This window comes from Fusarium mangiferae (assembly GCF_900044065.1).
Source record: "Fusarium mangiferae strain MRC7560 genome assembly, contig: FMAN_scaffold002, whole genome shotgun sequence".
Taxonomy (NCBI): Eukaryota; Fungi; Ascomycota; class Sordariomycetes; order Hypocreales; family Nectriaceae; genus Fusarium; species Fusarium mangiferae.
Window position 1 is genome coordinate 4098769 of NW_024573922.1, and position 20624 is coordinate 4119392.

Consider the following 20624-nt stretch of genomic DNA (forward strand, 5'->3'; position numbering starts at 1 on the left):
GTGATTTAGGTGTTGGAGCTTGGTTTCTTTAGCCTGCTTTCCTTTTCTAGACCTAGATATCTTTATAGCCTTTTACTGTAATTAAGTCCCCATTCGGAGACCGAGCCAGCATAAAGAAATCTATATATTAACATCCTCTAGCTTTATTTTAAGCTTATTATATAAACTATCTACGTAATCAATATAGCTTAGATTCTCAGTCTTTAGTACCTGCTAATATAAACAGTATTCAAAACTAGGAACTTGCCGATCCCATTCCCAATACATCTTTTCTCTTGTTATATTATTGGTAGTAGACACTAGGAGCAAGTTTTGGATAGCCTCCTGCTTCAGACTCACGTACATCCAATGTGGCTTCTCATCACGATCTATCTTTTCCGTATTTGCATTTTTCTAAATCAGAAGTCGAGCAATATCTTCATCTCCCATCTCACAAGCATGTGAGAGAGCAGTACGGTTACGAAAGTCTTCCGAATCTACATTGGCATCATTTTAAAGTAGGACTTTCAAAGCGTCCATAGCTCCATTGCGCGCGGCGAGAACTAAATAATCATTGAGATCTCTTCCAACCGCGGCTACCTGGTCAATGAGCAGCTTCATCACGCTACCAAAAACGCCCTAGGTTTCAATCAAAGACTTTGAATAGCCACTTGAGTATGGAGTACCCTCAATTTCTAGGAGAAGAGTCAATCCCAGTTCTTGTGGAGTTGCGGTCGATAATGGCGTGGTTCTGCTTCCAGCGCCTGGTAATTTAGTGGCCACGCATCTCTCCAATTAGAGGACTACGCAAGTCCAGTCACAACAGCCATCAACATGGAGGTCCATACATCATTCTGGGCTATCGGGTCATCAATGTATGGAAGAAAAAATTCTGCAACTTCATCCTTGCCTGTCGTTATGGCATTTAGGAAGGTAGTTTCTGATTCGATGCTGATATGGCGTTCAAGTAAAGCTTCCGAGATAGCCTTGTGGCCTGCTTCAGACGCCATATGAATTAATGCAGCATCTCTGACGCTATAAACCCATAATGCTAACTCCTGTCACCAACGATGATCTCTATTAAGAAAAGATCGTAATTACTTTACAGTTTACTCGGATTGGCCTGTAATATTTTTATCATGTCCTTGAGTCAGCTTCCTCCTTCCCCTGGGCCGCCACCTAATTGCCCCCTGGTTGCTGTACCAAAGCAAGGCAGAAATGCTACATACAGCTCAAGACCAATAACACCCCCTAGATTTCCATCACAAAAAACATTAGAGCAGATATTCAATAATGAGTATGGCAAGCGCTTCAAGATGAAGGTTTTAGATACTAACAAATAATGACGTTAGCAGAATTATATTTGTACACTTATACGTTTCCCGTTCATGCTTCTCGTTCCTGTTCCATGCCATTGAACTCAGTGGTGGGGCTGGCACAGGATTTTAGCGCTTCTGGAGCCAATGGAAGTTTCAAGTGGAATGATCGTCCCCATGATCTTAAATTTGAGTCAACAATACGCGCTTATCGAGTAGAGAGACATGGTTTCTGCTGGCACCAGTCGCTTTTTGTGATAGAACTAATATTAGAGAGACTAAATTTAATTTTTGGTTGTGTCTTTTAGCATACTCCAACTCCCATCGTCCAAGCCGCAAGTGCAAAGATTGCTAGAGATAAAACCTCAAGATATCCCATCACACTCTCACATCTAGGTAATTCTCTGTCCTCGTCAGCATGTCAATCGCCAAGCCGATGAGTCATGTACCAGCCAGTACATCCCTTCACGAGAGCGAATCAAAACCTTCGATTACAGTGCTTGCAGATGGCCTGGTTTTAAAGAACATCAGGAATCTTTTTATAGAAAACTTAGAGTCAATCTACGATATTTGGGTGGGCATGCTACAAAAGTCCACGTTGCCGTCTAGTATGGCATCTAATGACCAGCATATCAGCCTTATACTTTAGGACTTGGCAGAAGAATCTGAGAATATAGATATAGCGCTTATAAGATTCGCCTTAGTTCAATTAGTACAGTTAATAAATTCTCTATAAAGTCAGATAAAATCCGACCGTTAAAGTGGTAGGGTTATCCTTAGAAAGAGGGCTGATAGCATTGCGATAGACATATTTGTCAGTGCTCTCGGTTCGGCTTAAGGAAAGACCGTCGCTTAACATCAGGCATTTTGGCTCCGCTATATTCACAAGCGGCAGGTAAGTCTCGTAAGGAATGCACCACTTCTCATTATTACTCATACTACAAAAGCAGAGCGAATTATGTAGGTAGCCGTCCCGAATAAAAAGAAAAGTCAAATTATAATTAATTCACCCCTCACAAGTCGAGATTTAAATGTAGCTAACAAGACTTTGGATGAACTTGCAGATAAAATTTACGGCAAGTACCCCACAGAACTCGTCCAGGCTGCAGAATACATGACGCCGTTTGGTGAGTCGGGGAAAGAGATTGATGCCGCAGAAAAGAGGGTCCACTTAGAAATGCTAAGGGGCATGGTACGCCGTTGACACGTAATCTATATGGCAGTAGAAGCTGTGGCCGTGGCATGATAGTGGTCGTTGTGGTGGTCGTTATGCAGGCCGTGTTGATGGTTGTGGCTGGTTAAGAGGAAGCAAAATAAATGGGCATTTGATCATCCTCCTTGATTGTTCCCGTAGAATCTCTGAGGTACCCATTGCAGTAGACACCATGATGGACACTATGATTGATAATGTGGTAGGCATCGCATAGCCCCAATTTTTGTTAAAGGCGGCCAAAAACAGTTTCTTTCAAGTTAGAGTAATACGCCTACTATGTTCCTCGGATCTCTACCTACATCCGCCCGGACGGACTCTTTGAGCACTCTACAGGGCCTGAAGAACTTATTTCTCTTAAATGGCAGAAGTTGTCTCGTTGCGTGCTTATGACCTGGTGGGTTTCGAACCAATAACCTGACCTGATTTGACAATTGCTTGCTCTAAATATAACCTACCCATAAGCGCCAAAGTCTAGCGTATGTCATGGTGGGACTGCTGTGTCTTGTGATAAGGGATTACTGGCAGCTGACACCTTTATAAGCGCGCTAAAAGTGGAGCAAGCAAGAAATTGACTCTTATGGCTGCCTCCTGCATCAGAAACCTCAGATCAAGAGTTCATGTTTCAAGAAAATTCACTCATTGTTTCTAACGGACCATAATGTTCAATCACAGCCCTTTAAGTCAGGGAGCTCGCGAGATCAGGGTCCTCCGATTCGCTTGTGCTGCGGCCGGGCCGGTTGACGATGGCGAAACGATCTCACTGGAACTGCAACATGTATCGCTGAATGACAACATCTCATACGCAGCAGTCTCCTATACCTGGGGAACCACTACAGGTCCTGTGGAGATCAAGGTCAACGGGTGTCAATTCAAAATTACTCAAAACTTACATGAGGCTTTGTGGCAATTCCGACGAGATGGGATTGAGTCCTGGCTCTGGATTGATGCGATCTGTATTGAACAGTCGAATGACCTCGAAAAATCTTGGCAAATTATGGAAATGCGAGAAATTTTTAGTCACGCCAAGATTGTTTATCTGTGGCTGGGAACGGGAACCATTGAGAGCGATTTAACGATGGACTTTATCTCCCGAGTGGGACCCAGGGCACAGTCTTGCGATATCGCGAACTTATGGAATAAGATGGCGATGAGACGGGAGATAGACTCCTATATCAAGAAGCAGTCCCGCCACGAAGAGACCGATGGAGATACGGTTTCGGAGTCGAAACTAGGGCCCTTTTTCTGGGACCTTTTGAATGAGGATGCTCTACTGGTGCCATCCCCTTTAATAACTGGTATAAGCGACATTTTGCAGAGGGACTACTGGCACCGAATATGGATTATTCAAGAAGTGGCTGTAGCGAAAGAAGCACTTGTTGTTGTGGGCACAAAGAGCGTGTCGCTTGAACTCTTTGATGCAACCTTTACAGCCATATGGTATTGCATGCGCTCAGGTTTGCGCCGCATGCACCCAGAATGGTATGGTTTTTGCAAGGGTTTGTCGGTCACTCTTTACGACATAAAGTCCTTGTATATCCGGCATCATCTGCGACAAATCCCTGCTGCGCAACCCGTACGTTTGGTAGACGTTCTCTGGGAAACTGGAGGTGCACCAGGACGCCCGCACTATAGTGCAACTGATCCCAGAGACATCCTCTTTGGGCTGCTCGGCATATTAACGGAAGGACAAGCTCGAGGCATACGCGTGGACTATACCAAGTCAGTTGCCGAGGTCTTCACGATTTTAACCAGAGCTATGATTTCCTCTGAAGATGAGGACCAGGCCTCCTTTGACTTAGATTTCTGCAATCCTGGGTTGTCAACCGGGTATCTACCTACATGGGTTCCTGACTGGCGCGAGATTGGAAATTGGGGTGTTCGAACTTACCGTATCAATCATTACGGAATTTACAAGGCTACCGGCAGGTTGTCGGGGCCAGGACGGGCGTTGAGTGTTGAAGGAGATGCCAACGTCCTTCACCGCTTCGGTTGCCGAGTGGATGAGATAACACACGTCATGCACCCGCCAGAGTGGGTTCAAACAACTCCTTATGAACCATCCGAGCTTAAAGATCCAGACAACTGGTTTCGATCCATTGCTACCTTCGCCGGGTTAGGTTCAGAATGTGGTCCTGGGGAGGACTATATCTGGCGGACCATCACGCACAACACGCTACCCAAACTAACACGTATTCCTCCACAGGAGCGTACTTCCATTATGGAAGGGACGTGTACGCTTCGCCGCAAAATAATGCGGTTGCAAGATGTGGATGCCACGAGTTTAACAGACCAGGAAATCGAATTTATCCACCACGGTCCTCTCTACAACAACTTCGGCTCCAACTCTGGGGTTCTCAATGACCAGCAGGTTACATGGTTTGCAACTCATTGGAGAGAGAGCTTGGGTCGTGGAAACAGGGATCGGACACTGTTCAAGACAAGTAAAGGAATGCTGGGGCTTGGCCATGTGGGTATTGAGGTTGGAGATATCGTCTCTCTAATCTGGGGCGTGAGTTCGCCCATCGTCTTGCGACTGCGGCGCGATGGAGGATTCTACTTTTGTGGGGATGCCTATGTCGATGGGATCATGCAAGGCGAGTACCTTGAAAATGGCCCTGTAGAAGAGGAGTTCTGTATCTACTAGCCTTTTTATACTTAAGAAATTAATCTTATAGAAATATAGCTTAGGGGCTAGCTACTATTATTTAGGACTCTTTTAGTAAAAGGGGCAGCCCTAGTTAGGTCCAGAGGTATTTTATATAGCGTAATATAGTTAAAAGAAAATACAATATTAATAAAGATACAATAAGTATTAAGTAAAAAAGGATTTTAATAAAAGGGTTAAAATTAATTAAGTAGATTTGAGTAAAATATAATAAGTATAAAATTTAAATTAATTAAAAAAAAAAAAAAAGGTAAAGTAAAGTATTATAACCTAACACTTTTAATATATATAAGTAAAGAGGTCTTTGTATTTTTTATTAATTAAATATTAACTACCTTATAATAAGTTAAATGCATACTATATAACTTATTTGATAACTTATATTAAATAGATACTATTTATTATCAATATAATTAAACTAATCCTATTTAACCCAGATATCTTATTAATATATATATATATTAAAACCAAATGAATGATTTTATATCAATGGCCAGAACCTGCGCGCCAACCTTGACTGTTCCATCAACTGGCACATTCGCAGCACCACTCGTTGTCACATAGAGGATGTGATGATCCTTGTGAGTGCGGCCGAAAGCAGCAGAAGTCGGCCCCGCCACAGCCGTAGAGTTGAGACTTCCAGCCACGACATCTGTGCTAATTGGACCTCGCGCGCCGACAAGTGGCGCAACAACGCGCTCAATGGAATTCCCGGAGCCGGTTGTGACATATGCTGTGGTATCCCGAAGTGCAAAGTCGTCGTAGAACCATGTCGAATTATCCTGACGGGACAGAATCTCGACTGGGCCGCCTTCAACATCTGTTCCGTTGGGGTGAATGGGGAATCGCACAAGTACACCCAGTCCAGTGTTGGTAAGGTATACCATCCCGTCTCCGATCTTGATGCCGTTCACGCCGAAAGACCCTAAGACTGGGTGCTGGTGGGCTTGCGTATAGGTATTGTTGAGAGCGATATGATAATCCCCAGAGATTGGATCAAGATGATAAACAACACCGCCAAGCACATCATTGACGAGCACATTGCGCGGTCCTTGGCCCCAGCGTGGCAGAAATGTCATGCCATTGAGGAACTGTGCAGTCGGAAAGTCTGCAATCTTGGTCGCCTTGGGTTTAAATCCGGTCGGGTCCAAGGAATCGACGCGATGAGACCCCAGAACAGAACCATCTTCAATCGTGAAGTTGCCGCCGTTCACAGCATATATATCATGATCATACTCAGTGATGCCAAAAACGCTGCTGATTCCTGTGAATTTGTGGACTACTTTGGGAGTGTGATCAGAGTGCAGAAGATTGATGCTATGTACTTCGGCGATGTACGGCAGAGTGACCAGTAGCTCGCCATTCGGGCGGACGGCAATATTTTCTACAAAATGCCCTAATGGGTATTGGTGTAGGAGGCGTACAGAGCTTTATGCTTGGATGTTGGCTCGCAGGACTGATGGCATTTAGGCCGCCCAAACACGAGAGCAGGAGTGAGAGAGATGAGAAGTGCAATAGACACCATGATGTGATTTATAGTGCTTATTGGAAAGGATAAGTCACTGATGAGTAACAGGTTCAGACAACTGCGGTTCTTGGGTATATATATATATATATATATATATATATACGCGGATCTGCCTACGGAGTATCCAATAACTTCATGAGAAACGTCACGCCGATAGGGCCGGGTTGGAGAATTAGGCTATCATACCCTCCAGTACCAATGAAGGTTATACAAGATTTTCAAAATACAGGGAACCTCAATATTATCCATCGGAGTTAAGACATAGAACCGTTATGAGTCAAACGGTCTTACTCCAAGGTTTAATCATACTCCATAAGCTTGGCGCGTTTGGCGATTTCCCGCAAACATGAATCCATATTTCCTTGTTACCTGCTTGACGTGGTTGAATGTCATGGATCGCCGCTGATTGACTCCTCGGCAATGACGACCGGCCACTAGACGTATCAGGTTAAGTCCAGGAAATAAGCGAGTACGGTTCTATACGAAGCCTTGTAATTGGCCATCGCTCCACCAGGCCCCATCCTTCAAAAGTGGAATTGTTGTTTTCTGAATCTTAGGATGGGGAATAATTCCACCGTCATCGGGGTTAAAAGAAATGTTAAGACCGAGCTACCTAAGAATTCTTCAGTCGTGGTAGAATATATACCTTGTACGATACCGGATGTCTCTGCCCTTAGCTCAATCAGTATCACTGCAAAATCTGCCAATTATCCCATTCTCATTTTATCACAATGGACCCGTTCAAGCATTCCCTCCCGAACGGCGGAGTAGTATCAGGGATACAAAACATTCCGCCGCCGTCAAAATCAACACCCCAATTCCGCCCTCTTATTGTTGCTCTCCACGGAGGCATGTATGAATGCCACTATTTCGATGCAGACTCTCGTCACACCGCATCCATCTCCAGTAATGCTTACCAAGTCCCTTTCGTGTCTATCGACCGCCCTTGTTACGGAGAGTCCTCGTCGCTTCTCCCTGTATCCGAAGAGTCCGACTTTGTCAGGGAAACCGCCGTCTGGTTGCACGACTATATCCTTCCGACTTTATGGTCTAAAATCGGAGTTGCGAATGAATGCAACTGTATTGTCTTACTGTGCCATAGTCTCGGAACTATGTACGGAGTTGCAGCGGCAGCGCTACATGGCCAAGACGAAAACCCCTTGTATCCACTTGGAGGTGTCATTTGGTCCGGACTTGGGGATGTTTGGCAGCCCCATATGTACGAGAACTGCATCAGAAAACCATACGACCCTCTAGGCGAACAATCGATTCCCAGCCAAGTAAAAGATGAGATCATGTTTCGACCAGAGACGGTCCACGAGGATATTCTGAAGCTTACAAAGAAGCTTGACTCTCCGGCTCCGCTTGCTGAGCTTGAAAGCCTGCCAGCTTCGTGGCTACCTCACTGGAAAGAGGAATGGGCTGCACATGTAAAAGTCCCCGTCATGCTCGCCATGATGGAACACGAGCCGTTCTTTGTGGTATCTGAAGAACGGCTGAGAGCCTGTGCGGCGGCATTTTCTACAAGTCCTCGTGTTGATAGTAGTTTTATCTGGGGTGCGCCTCACTGCATGGAGTTGAGCTTTTGGTCGCAGGGCTGGTATGCAAGAGTTTTTGGGTTTGCTATCGAATGCTCGGTGCATAAAGGGGTGTCAAGCAGAGATAATCATTGTTAGCTATATAGGCTGCCGTTATATACGACTAAAACCAATATTTAAACAACTTACATTACCTTAAGATACAAAATTCTCACGTGACTTTGCGTTTCTATTACCTAAAATTCCCTTTCGCGTTGCATCCCCACGTGTAGACACAGCGCGGAGAAGTCAATATTCAGTAAATCAATTGACAACAATAAGGCTCTGATACAGCATCTAGCAGTCAGGCGTATATATCTCTCAGTGGCCGTCAGCCATTGACAATGCCAACTCGGCGACCGCACAGCAAATCACGCAGGGGTTGCACCCCATGCAAAGCACGTCATGTCAAATGCAACGAAGCCCGGCCTGCGTGTTCAAGGTGCAGAGAAGTTAACAGAGAGTGCTTTTATCAGGCCCATGATCCTGTCTGTCATCAAGACGCTAACCAGGAAACGTCACTATCTACGGGGAGATTCTTCTCCTCAAGCAGCCACGGTCTAGCCTTGCCAATAGCACCATCAACCAGCAGCATTAACTTTGGACTCGGTAACGAAGGGAGTGTTTATAACATTGAACACTTTCGACTTCTCGACAATTTTGACTTGGTGGTGCGGTCAGGCACGGATCCCGCTGGCCAGCAGCAGAGAAAGGAGTACATGCAAACCGCGTTCAAGTTCCCGTTTCTTCTAGATCAGATGCTGGCCTTATCCGCGGCACACATGAGCGTCAACCATACCGGATCTGGAGCAGTTAATGCCACCGAAGCTACATCTCTACAAACACGTGCCCTCCAACAATTCAATCGCTTCCAGCCCGTGGAGAGTGATTCTGAGGAACAACGCAAAGCCGTATTTCTCTACTCCTCTCTGCTCAGTATGCACGCCCTATTCGACGCTCTAATAACGTGTCAGTCAGACGAGCCTCAGAAGTTCCTCGACCGCTTTGCATTTTACCTTTCTATTTAAAGAGGAGTTGCAGCCATAGCCAGTGAACCTGGTTCCGGGAATATCCTCAAGGATCACGCTTCAATGGTTCTAGGTTCTGCTTCTCTTACTGATTTCGAAGCTCCTAATAATGGCTATGAGTGTGAGGCTTTATATGGACTTGTAGAAGCTTCCAATCTGGACCTAGCTCGTCGTGAAACGCTCGTGCGAGTCATAAAGTCTCTGCAGTGGGCTTTTGATGTACAGCGGCAGGTCTGCAAGCACGGCTCCGACCACGGTGTCACAGCGGTCCTTGCGTGGGCTTGTTGTGTTCCTAATGAATTCATCAGTATGCTGAAGCAGCAAGTTCCTGAGGCATTGGTCATGCTTGCATACTATGCGGTGTTACTGCACCGTGCAAGGGAGCATTGGGCGGTTAGGGATGCAGGGCAACAAATCACCAAAGGTGTGTCGAGCTGGTTAGGATCATTCTGGGCTAAGTGGCTATCTTGGCCGCTGGAAAATACGACTTAATTTATATTGACTGTAATAGTAAATAGTTATAGTTATGTATCGGCACTGACTGGCTTTAGCATAGCTAGGAGGTTAGTATAGTCAGTGTTTACAGTACCAAGGTATGGCACTAGCTTATATGCTGCTACTGCTCATTTAATTACAGATTCAAGTAACAAAACAAGAGTCACAAGCGGTACAATTAATGTGACAGATATAAGGCCATGGGACCGGCTTCAATAGTCGAACACTAGCTAAAATAACTTCCCAGCCAACATTTGACAAGGCCTCGATTGATCCCAATTGGGTTGAACAGTCTTGATGCAAAAGCAGTTAAGCGATGCTAGTTAATCGATAGTCTGGTCTAGACTGCGGTCTTATGGTTAGCCGGACGAGCTTCTGCAGTAGCCAAGCCAATAGACTCGTAAGCTTCCCCTCACTGTTATTTGATAATTGGCTCACCGGTGGTTAATTTGTATATTTTTATGCAGAGAAGAGGATTTATTAGCTGGTGGCAATCCCATGTCTTTCATCATCAACACATGCCCTCATTTTACATATCCAAGGCCCATCGATCATCGACCAGGTCAAGTAATTGAATAGATAAATTGCTTACCGCAAGTTATCTTCTTTTTCTCCTTCCACAATGTCAGAACCTTCTAGCAGGCCGCAGCAGCCTAAATTCATTGGTGCTTTCAACTTTATCGTTGAAGCAACCGGCACATTGATCGATCTTGCAGGCGGTGGCGGGCAAGAACCCCCCGTAATTGCATAGTAAGGACCATTCGGGATTTCAATGATTCATCTAGCCTGGCGCTGACAAGGCTTTACTCCTAGTATGATGCAAGACGACGGAAATCACCGGAACCAAATCTGGTCCGTTTATTCTGTACCAGATAAGCACACAGTTGTCATTAAGAGCGAGGCAGACGGGTTGTGGCTGTATTTCACTGGCAGGTCTATCGCTACTTAATATGCTTCAGGAGGCTGACAATTATTGTAGGGCGGGACAGCCCAGTTCGCACAGAACATGTTCACTGGAGCGATGAACGTGCTCAGTGGCGGTTTCAAGGCAGCGATATCGATAACCTGGACAACGGCGAACCAGTATCGTAAGTGTGAATAGCATCATCAAGTTCTATAGGGTTATTTTGACATCTTGAATAGAGTTTGCAGTGCAAGCCGCCCTGATAGTGTTCTGGATCTTGAGGGAGGCATCCCTACCGGAAGAATCCTAACGTACAACTATCATGGCAGCCCCAACCAGCTCTTCAAGCTTCAGAGGAAATGGTGAGCTGAAGATTTGTATTTTGGTGAGCTTTATGGTTGGGTTTGAGGATTCCAGGGTCACTAGCCTCTACAGTCACTTTCTGGATTGTGTGGACGAAAACCTCGTCCGATAGCGAGATCTCTGCGATAGCCTCGACCTGAGTGCCATAGCCTATTCTTTACTCATAAACTCGACCAAAGTATCTAAAGCAAAAGTCTAAATTCCTTTCTCTGCTTATCCATATTGCTCTTGCGGCCTCTTATTGCTTCGTGCCTTTTGCTTCTCTCTATGTCTATGTCGTTAGGTTAGAGAGATTCAAGGTTTTTCAAGCCATCCTTGAGACTTTCCAGATCAACGTAGCTACCTCTTGGCGGGAGTGGCCGCATAGTGTGGATAGGTCGTGGCCCAAAAGGCCGTCTCGGTTTCGGCTTGCGCCGTTGGCCGCACGCCTGTTGCCTCTAGCGCATTTGTTCAAGCTGCAGCATTTGCCATACCAAGGAAGTACCGGCCAGTCACTTACTTCACCATCGAACATCGTGTTTCCTGGGAAAGTCCTTCTTTAAGGGCAAATGCAGTAGTAGGTGCAAGAGAGCCAGTAGAGTATTCAGTCTCCACTTTGCCAGCGAACTTTCTGACCAAACATTCATCTCTGCTTCAATTAATCTTGATAGTCCCTACCTCTTCGAGCACCCGCTAGAACTGCTTTCGTAATCAATGGGTTACCCTCTCAATAGCTGCTAATATATATGTCAAGAATTACCGGTTTTGCTTTGTCCAAGACTAGTGGAGCCCGCCATGTACTGCTCCTTGACTATTCCATTAAATCCTTGTTAAATCGCCGGCGAAGTTGCAGCTAATATAAATTATTATAATCAATTTAATTACATTTATATAGATTATATTTAGAGAAAGAAGGCCAGCAATATTTGCCATTATCATTTACGCCACCAAATATAAATATAACGGATTAATATTAATTCGGCATGCTCCGGTTATTCGCCGGGCCTCGTTAATTATGCATCTCTGAGCTAAAACCTCAAACGCAACTCGACCATTATCTCAATCTCACCCCGCTGTCTCCTCCACTCTATCCATTTCGCAATCTCAGTCACAACCAATCATCGCGCCATCATTGGACATGACTTTAAGTGTAGACGAAAATGAAGCTACAGGAAAACCCAACTCCGGCCGCACCGCCTGTACAGAGTGTGCGCGGCGTAAGCAAAAGGCAAGTATCTGACAGTCCAGCCTCTGTCGATTGGCTGCGCAGCTAATTCAACACCAGTGCGATCGCAATTGGCCCTGCAATAACTGTCAAAAACGGAATGTAGCAAGCAAATGCCATTTCAGGTCCGTCGAACGTCAGAGTCCACGTCAAAAGAAGCGCCCAATGGACACTGGATTTCACGAGGAGACGATTGAAGACGAGTCTGGTGATGAAATGGATGAGGCACAAGTGCTTCAGGTTTTAGGGTACGACTCAGAATCTTTCGTCTCTATGATTTGTATTCAAGCGAAGGTATGCCAGACCACCCCAACGTTAGACATAACAGCAAAGGGAAAAGGACAGCGACTAATAATAGATTAGAAAGAGAAGACACCGCCGAGTCAACCTCGCATGGATCCTAAGTCATGCCCACAACTTCAACACGTTCTGGATGTACTTCCTACACGATCATTTATGGGTAAGTTTCTAGCAACTGTCTGAATATTGCCTGACGGATTTTAAATTCCACGTTTAGACACCCTTGTTCAAAACTTTTTCGACAACGTCAACTTTCACTATTACATCATCTACCCCTCGACCTTTCTGGATGATTATCGGGACTGGTGGGCCGATCGGATCTTGGGAAACCCTCTTAAGTTACAATGGACGTGTCTTCTGACTGTCATTTGTGCATGCTCTGCTCAATATCTTAGTATCGAGCTACAAGGAAAGGTTGAGCATGAACTCGGTGAAAAGACCCAGACACTCACAGAACGGTACCACTGTGCTTCAAATGATCTTTACAGCATCATTCCACCTAGAAAAGGTCACTTACATGGTGTGCAATACTTGCTACACTCGTGTTACTGGTACAAGTCGGAAGCCCGGTTCACGGAGTGTTGGTATAGCTTATCCGCCGCTATTCGGGAAGCTCAGGAAATTGGTATGGTTCGAATTTACGTAGCCTATCGGCAGCGCTAATGTATCTTCGCAGGTATGCATCAAGAAGCTTCTAAGCTCGACATATCTGACTTTGAACGCGAAATGTACCGACGAGCTTGGTGTGTGCTTGATACATGGGATTGGTAGGTACTCTGCTGGCAAAATAGTCAACATATCTGATAAATGATAGGCAAATGTCTGCACTGCTTTCGAGGCCTCTGATGATAGATCGAACCTGTTGCAAGGTCGGGCTGCCCGAGCTGACCCTTGAAGGCACCACTCCATCACCGCTGTTACACCTGAAAATACAGTCCGAGCTTATTAGAAAGCTTTTCAATCGGTTTGGGTCTACCAGAAATGTCGTTGAGTCTGCCGACATTCAAGAGTATCAGAAAATGTTGGAAGACTGGATGGAGAAGTTTCCACCGACATTTGACCTCAATAATCCGGATTATAGCCAGGACGTTCTTTGCCCATGGATTCCGCTCCACCGCCACTATATTCACACGATGGGATATTCTATGATTCTGGATCCATTTCGTGTTCGTTTAGCCACATCCATCGATACCAAGACCGCTTCCGAAGCTGAGGTCCAATTAAGATCAGACGGCATCGACTACGCTTTGAAGTTGATGACTACTCTACGTGGGTTCTTCAACCACGTTTGGCCTCGTGATGCTAAGTTCCACTTCGTCATATTTTCCATTTTCGACACGGCTGCCTTATACTCGAGCATTCTGGTCCACGACAAAGATGGCTCAGCCCCCAGGCGTCAAGAGATACTCGACTCATTTGACATGGCTCTAGACATGATCAGGCATTTGAGGACGATTGCTCCAAACTTTCAACTTTACCATAAAATCCTTCGTCGACTACGCATCAAGGCTCGGGGCAAGGTTCCCAGGATTCCACAAGTCAATGAACCTCCACGCAAGTGTCTGAAAACCTCAGGTTCGAAATCGGCATCGCCTCTGCTGGATGCATATGCTGCACCAAGCACCATCTCCAACTGCCAGAGCAACAGCCCTTCTGTTGACTCTCATAATGAAGAGTACACAGCTTCAGTCAACCGACTATCAAACGCCGGCCTTGAATATAATCTACTCGGTCAACCAAATCTTGGCCCTCAACGCCACCACCCTTCTCATAGCACGGTACCAGCTCATGAAATATCTATGGTTGGTCAATCACTTATGGCCCAGTCCAGTATGGATAAGGGTTTCCCATCTTTATCGAGCCTTGATGATGGGGGCTTAGAGCAACCATTGTTTGCATCTATATCTGAGGAGGAACTTGGAAACCTAGCCGAATTGTGGAGATGGCAAGATTTGGACTTGGGCATTATAGAGCACTCAAACTGATAATATTTGGTAGGAAATTCATGTTTAGTCAGTGGTTACAATGCGTATAGCAATATCATTTGCATGGCAAATTGGACCTGACGTGAACGAGATACTGCAGGATAAATTCAGGCCAAAAGGTATTTGGGACCATAAACTGAAAATAGTCAGAAGGCTTTTGCAATATGAGTAGGTATGACACTATAGCAGAGCCTGTTGTATGATGAAAGAATCCATCAATCATTGCAACAAGGTATTTGACATTTATAATTTAACCCTAGTAAAGATAAAAGAACCACCTAGACATACTGCTCAAACCAGTTAAGCATCTCCGCTGGCTCCTTGGCAAAGTAATTATAACCATCAAAGCGCCTGTCGGTATCCTCAATCCAGACCATTTTCTTTTCCTTACTTCCGAGAGCATCAAAGATTTGTTGGCTGTCAGACGTATCAATCAGGAAATCCTTGCGAACCTGAGCGAAAAGGGTCGGAACTGTAACATTCTTTGCCAGAGGCAGCGGAGTCAGTTCCGTCAGCTTGAAGCCAGTAAGTTCATAGATGCGCTTATCAAAGGCGGCGACAGTGGCCTCCTTATCAAGGCCGGAGTTAATAGCTCCCTTCTCGACAAAGGCATGCCCAGAGACGGCTTGCAGAAGAATCATGGCCTTGATGGTCTTGAAGTACTCTGGGAAGTGTGTCATCGCGTGGATGGTGGCGTTTCCGCCCATGCAGCGGCTGAGAAGACCAATGCTGTTGTTCTTGGTTTCAGGACGAGACTGGGCATATTTTAGAGACCCAACAACATCACGGGCTTCATAATATCCCAGAGCGCCGCACATGCCGCCGGAACCAGTATCACTGATGCCATGGTTGCGAAGGTCGTAGCAAATGATGTTGTAACCGGCATCGTGTAGGCTCTTGTAGTCAGGGAGAAAGTTGACCTCGAAACCGCCGAAACCACCATATCCCTCCAGATGTCCAGGATACCCGTATCGGTTGCAAGTCATTGGGTGGTTTGCGATAATGAGCTTTTGTGAATTTTCTGCGGGGATGAACCATCCTTGCAGAATGGTTCCGTCGAGAGACGGAAAGAAGATGTCTTCGTATTTCATGCCGTACTGGTCCGGGCGTCGGAGAATAGGGGAGCGCTGCCCATTTTTGAAGAGCTGGGCGTAACTCTCGACGAATTTGTTGATAGCTTCGGTTGACGACATCTTTGGAAGAATTAGGATATAAAATTGTTTACTTAGAGTTCGCTACACTGTATAGCTGAGATGATTTTCGAGTTCCAGGATCACTTGAAGCAGTCATTTGTGTCTTTTTTATACTTTTCTGAAAGACGTTTTCGGCCGACTCTCGTCGGTATCAGCCTCAGTGATCGGGGTGGAGAACAGCGCTAAGCACCTGAAGTATGATATCACAACAGCAGCTTTCGGCATGTGCGGAGATAAGCAACGCCATTCGAAAATCCCATACAGTACCAACACATCCTGGTTCGTGATTGGATTCACAATGCGACATCCGTAAGTGGCGTCTGCATCTTTAGCTATGTTAGTAATAATCTAATTCTAAGGGCCGAAAAGGTGAAAAAAGTCCACCGATTCTCGGATATTGTAACTTACTCCACTACTGAGACATTTTGTAAAGAGAAGATGAAATTGGAGCGATTTAGATAATAAATTAAAGATAGTTATGCTTGGTAATTTTTAGACGGGGATTTGAGCCTGGAGGGTCTCGCTTGTCCGTATTCTAAGTATGTTATGTGTCCGCTAAGTCAAGACAAGTCATCTCGATTACAGCCGCGGATACACCGAGTTCTGCTGCTGAAGGACCTATGGTGGCATGTCAAATATTTGCGACATGTTTCAGGACACAATTACTCTGCATGCCCGTACAATATGCAGTAACGAATTGACAGAATTGAGTTTAGGCTATTGATACACCAGTAATCGGATCTACGGCACATTATAGCAAACTGCCGATGGATTAAGCTTTTAATAGACAAGGAAAATAAAATTACACGCATACAATGCGCAAGGCTGTATGGAACCAACTTCTCGTACCACAGGGGTATAAACCTTCCTCCAGGAAGTACAAAATAGAAAGTAATCCCGCATTCAGTTTCGTAGTTGCTGATTCTTAAAATCTCTAGAGACATATGCTCTACTTATGACCTACTTGCAGCAGCCAGTGCTTCCTCTTTCCACAATATCCCGGATGTGAGTTAACTTTCCAATTTGGCAACATAAGTAAGAAGAAGCTCATACTAATAATCCACCAGCCTTTCACCAATCATGCTTGCCAAAGTTGTCCTCCTTACCGTAGTCGCTTGCCATGCATGGGCATCACCCTACGTCGTCACCAACCCAGAAGATCTAAAGAACGACTGGCACAGCAATGACTACACCGGAACTCGCGGCAAGGACCAGATGATCCATTGGAAGTTCACCGTCGAAGGACACAACGCCGTCCCCGACCCAGGCGACTTTTCGACGATTTGCAAGGGCGTGCAGAACGGGGAGCTGTGCGGCGAGCCATGCACTGAGCCCGGGATGTTTGTCTCATGTAAGGATGAAGCTTATGAGGCGCGTCAGTGGTTCAATGATTATGGCACTACGGTTGAAGTGCGCCGAACTACGTTCCCTGATGCTGGGAAGAAAGTTATCACAAGTGCTATAGCCAACATCACTGAGCAGGACGTGGTTGGCACAGTGCACTACAAGCTGAAGTTTGGGGATTTCCAGAAGCAATTCATTTCTACGTTTCATCCTCCATCGCCTTAAATTTGGGGAGACTCCAGTTTATGCACATATGTCATATTTTCCCTGTCAATTATATCAACTTCGTAGTGTTATACATAAAACTATGAGCCGTCTGCCTACTATTAATTGCTTTGATTGCTGAATCAATACAAATTCATTACACTAAGCTTCTTTCTTTGGCTGAAACCTGGCCTTTATTGTCTGTCGGGATGTGGAGCCACTCCAACTTTTGGATCGGCCCGTGTCGCTACCACGAGGATAGCGACGACCTAGTAGTTAAACTCACAGAGTTGATACTAGCTTAGATCGAAAAATAAAGACACTGTTAATATTTTGTTCTATTGACATATTCGACTCATGTTCTTCTGGCTACGGCACGGTTATGTCTTGTGACAAAATTGACATATTCTGTATCTATGGCATGACTTCACGGAAGCACACAACAGCATCATTCAGACGACAATAAAGAAATGACCACCAGAGGCGACCTCGCCGATGACCAAAGCATCACTTTTTATCCTTTCCGACATTTCCAAAGAGCCGGACGATACGCAGTCTCTCCGCGGCTACCTTTCCCTTTCCAATCACCTCAACACCAAAGAGATCGTTGCAGCTACTTCGACATGCCTGCGCGACAAGCTTTCGCTCCAGACAATGCATGTTATAGTTATGGTTACAGCGAAATTCTCAAAAATTGAATGCGCATGTGCACTTCGAGTCACATTCTCCTCTGCAGATCATCTCTACGGTGTGATCAAAATGCAACGTTGCGCTCGAATCTCGATCGACAAGTCCCCGCATCTAATCAGGGGTAGGCGCTTCGTGATTAAGCCATGCATTGATCGAGACGATTTATTTCCGAATTTCATGCGGCCCGAACAAAAGGACCAGTTACGCGCCGCATGAGTATCCAAACTAGGTGTCATGAAACAAATACTAAATGACTCTATTTTTCGCGACAAAACTTCCCCGTGAAGGAGAAAAGTCCCTGCTGCTATTCGCCACGTGCTTAGGGAAATCAGCCAGGACCCGGCATCACAAGCTCCAGGGTTTCTATCAATGAGGATCTGTCTGTTGCACTGGCCTATCACATCTTATCATGGATTCTATTGGACATCGGAAACAAAGCCGGTTTCAAAGCACCAGCTATCCCCAGTGCTATATCTCTGCTAATTATTATCCCCCGTTAACCAACAGGTTTCGCGTTAAGTGGAAGCTCATTTCCTAAGGGATCGATACAGAATGCACTGGTCACGGAGCTATGTAGGCCAAGTCGAAATCTCCTGACTACTGTTTTACCTGCATGAACTCATACTACAGCGTCGAGTGACAACCCCTTATTGGCTCACGTGAAATTAATAGCAGCTTGCTTTGCTTTTCAGACAGAATTCGGATAGGAGACGAAGACATAGAACCGCAAGATACGCGCTTGATTCAATTTTCAATTGGCCAGAGGACTTGATACAAATATGCAATGTCTGCTCCATCCTTTTGTGACTGTTCAAATAACATTTTCTCTATCACGGTAGCTGACAGCTATTACCATTCATCACCTTCTTGAACAGGCCAGCTAAAGGAAACATTTTGATCCTTTCCAAGCTTTGAAGCCAATATGAAACTCTCTGTAGGGTTGCATTCTTATCTCCTCGGCGTTATTACGCAGTATGTTGCACAATCATGGGCACTATCAGGAGAGGCGAAAGCAATGGTTGAAGACTCTATGGAGTGGATGGATAGGTTCTACGACCCCAAGATCTCACAGCTGTACGACCTCAACTCCAACGCCGCAATGAACCACGAAACACTGGCCTCTACGTGGTATGCGGTCGGACTTCTTGCACGGAACGCCGATGGTGATGCATCAAGGGCTGAGGATGTCATAAGATACGTTATCAAGGACCAGCACGACAATCCCAAGGATTTGTGGTATGGCGACTATACACGAGAACCTGAGGAGCCAACGGTTGGAACAGCATGGTACCCTGCCAAAATTTACGGATCGTGGGACCCCAACTGGCGTGGTTTCGTGGGTCTCAGCTTCATCACGATATACGAAGAGTTCGGTGATCTGTTATCTGACGATTTGAAGGGCCTTATGCTGGACAGTCTATATAACTGCAGTATTGGCGACTCGTACCGCGTGGGTGGTGTCAATGGGGATAATCTCTATCCATCGTACAGCAACCCTGCAATCATGCGTGCGATCGGAACAAGCTGGACTGGTCGCCATGTTGGCGATGACAATATGACACAGGCTGGAGAGGATTATGCGAAGGAGATTATTAACCTCTTTGACTTACATGATACGCTTTCTGAATTCAACTCGGCGACTTATACCGGCATTTCACTCTTTGGCCTTACGCTTTGGTGCAAGTATGGCGATGAGGATAGTATTCTCTCCGAGAGAGGCCCAGATCTCCTGCGTGGTGTCTGGAATTACACATCACAACTGTGGAATCCGGCGATGCGGAATCTCGCTGGTCCATGGGACCGCGCATATACCTTCGACATGACCAAGTCTCTCGGCATTCTATCCCATTTCCTCGCACCCATTATCGGGAGAAAGGAGTCTGGTCTATGGCAGTACCCGGAGGTCATGAGCCATGCCCGTGACTGGGCTTGGGCACCACTTATTGCCGTCCACTCGGAATTCCACAACTCGTTGCTTTCGGATGATCTCAAGGAGTCACTGAAGACATTTGACGGAGAGAGGACATATGAAGGGAAGGCTTACTATCCGCCATACGATCTTGATACCCGCAATATCACGACATGGCTTAGCGAGTCGCTCATGATCGGAGCTCAGTCGTATCACACGAAAAGTGCAAACGGACCGTCAAACAACAAAGCCCAGTTCCATCCAGCTGTTGCACATTGGTCCTATGGAGATGGTAACATCGGATGGCTCAGCGTAAGTTAACACGGCTTCAATATTCACTCCTGCTTTTACTAATGCAACGCCCAGCTCCGTCCGACCGAGGCCCACGTCCTGATGGAAGTCTCGCCAAAGAAGCTGAAAGTGACTTATCCTGAAGGGACCAGTAGTTCAGTGTTCACTTTTGTGGCGTCTCCCTCACTTGCGAAGAGAGATGTCCAGTCATGGGCTGACATTCAAGGCATCTCGATATCTGTGTCTGGAAATGCAAATCCCGAGCCGCAGATCACATTTGCTGGCCGATATGGTGGTTCAGGAAGCCCAATTTATGATCACAATCATTGGACTTTTGTCCACACGATGCCGGCTGAGTTTGAGGGCGCTCCTGAGATTATCATTGAGTTCGAATGAGGGGACCTAGTTCGAGACTAACAGCATTTTTCGTCCGATA

General features: G+C 45.8%; 8 protein-coding genes across 8 annotated transcripts; 6 read left to right on the forward strand and 2 right to left on the reverse strand.

Annotated features, from left to right (window-relative positions):
- Positions 1-3166: 3166 nt before the first annotated feature.
- FMAN_05282 (uncharacterized protein) lies at positions 3167-5152 on the forward strand (the record flags this gene model as incomplete). The annotated part of the gene is made up of 1 exon (XM_041828080.1): positions 3167-5152. One exon carries the CDS (start codon positions 3167-3169, stop codon positions 5150-5152), a length of 1986 nt encoding a protein of 661 aa, XP_041678978.1.
- A 482-nt stretch (positions 5153-5634) lies between these two features.
- FMAN_05281 (uncharacterized protein) lies at positions 5635-6698 on the reverse strand (the record flags this gene model as incomplete). Its single annotated transcript, XM_041828081.1, has 2 exons — positions 5635-6601; positions 6655-6698. 2 exons carry the CDS (start codon positions 6696-6698, stop codon positions 5635-5637), a joined length of 1011 nt encoding a protein of 336 aa, XP_041678979.1.
- A 1115-nt stretch (positions 6699-7813) lies between these two features.
- On the forward strand, positions 7814-9306 carry FMAN_05280 (uncharacterized protein; the record flags this gene model as incomplete). The annotated part of the gene is made up of 2 exons (XM_041828082.1): positions 7814-8301; positions 8868-9306. 2 exons carry the CDS (start codon positions 7814-7816, stop codon positions 9304-9306), a joined length of 927 nt encoding a protein of 308 aa, XP_041678980.1.
- Positions 9307-10423: 1117 nt separating this feature from the next.
- Positions 10424-11071, forward strand: FMAN_05279 (uncharacterized protein; the record flags this gene model as incomplete). The annotated part of the gene is made up of 4 exons (XM_041828083.1): positions 10424-10551; positions 10615-10710; positions 10761-10889; positions 10945-11071. 4 exons carry the CDS (start codon positions 10424-10426, stop codon positions 11069-11071), a joined length of 480 nt encoding a protein of 159 aa, XP_041678981.1.
- A 1136-nt stretch (positions 11072-12207) lies between these two features.
- On the forward strand, positions 12208-14557 carry FMAN_05278 (uncharacterized protein; the record flags this gene model as incomplete). The annotated part of the gene is made up of 6 exons (XM_041828084.1): positions 12208-12264; positions 12333-12566; positions 12636-12732; positions 12790-13197; positions 13249-13339; positions 13387-14557. 6 exons carry the CDS (start codon positions 12208-12210, stop codon positions 14555-14557), a joined length of 2058 nt encoding a protein of 685 aa, XP_041678982.1.
- A 278-nt stretch (positions 14558-14835) lies between these two features.
- FMAN_05277 (uncharacterized protein) lies at positions 14836-15750 on the reverse strand (the record flags this gene model as incomplete). Its single annotated transcript, XM_041828085.1, has 1 exon — positions 14836-15750. One exon carries the CDS (start codon positions 15748-15750, stop codon positions 14836-14838), a length of 915 nt encoding a protein of 304 aa, XP_041678983.1.
- A 1080-nt stretch (positions 15751-16830) lies between these two features.
- Positions 16831-17319, forward strand: FMAN_05276 (uncharacterized protein; the record flags this gene model as incomplete). The annotated part of the gene is made up of 1 exon (XM_041828086.1): positions 16831-17319. The coding sequence occupies one exon, from the start codon at positions 16831-16833 to the stop codon at positions 17317-17319; it is 489 nt and encodes a 162-aa protein (XP_041678984.1).
- A 1591-nt stretch (positions 17320-18910) lies between these two features.
- Positions 18911-20584, forward strand: FMAN_05275 (related to OrfH-unknown, trichothecene gene cluster; the record flags this gene model as incomplete). The annotated part of the gene is made up of 2 exons (XM_041828088.1): positions 18911-20209; positions 20264-20584. 2 exons carry the CDS (start codon positions 18911-18913, stop codon positions 20582-20584), a joined length of 1620 nt encoding a protein of 539 aa, XP_041678985.1.
- Positions 20585-20624: the final 40 nt, after the last annotated feature.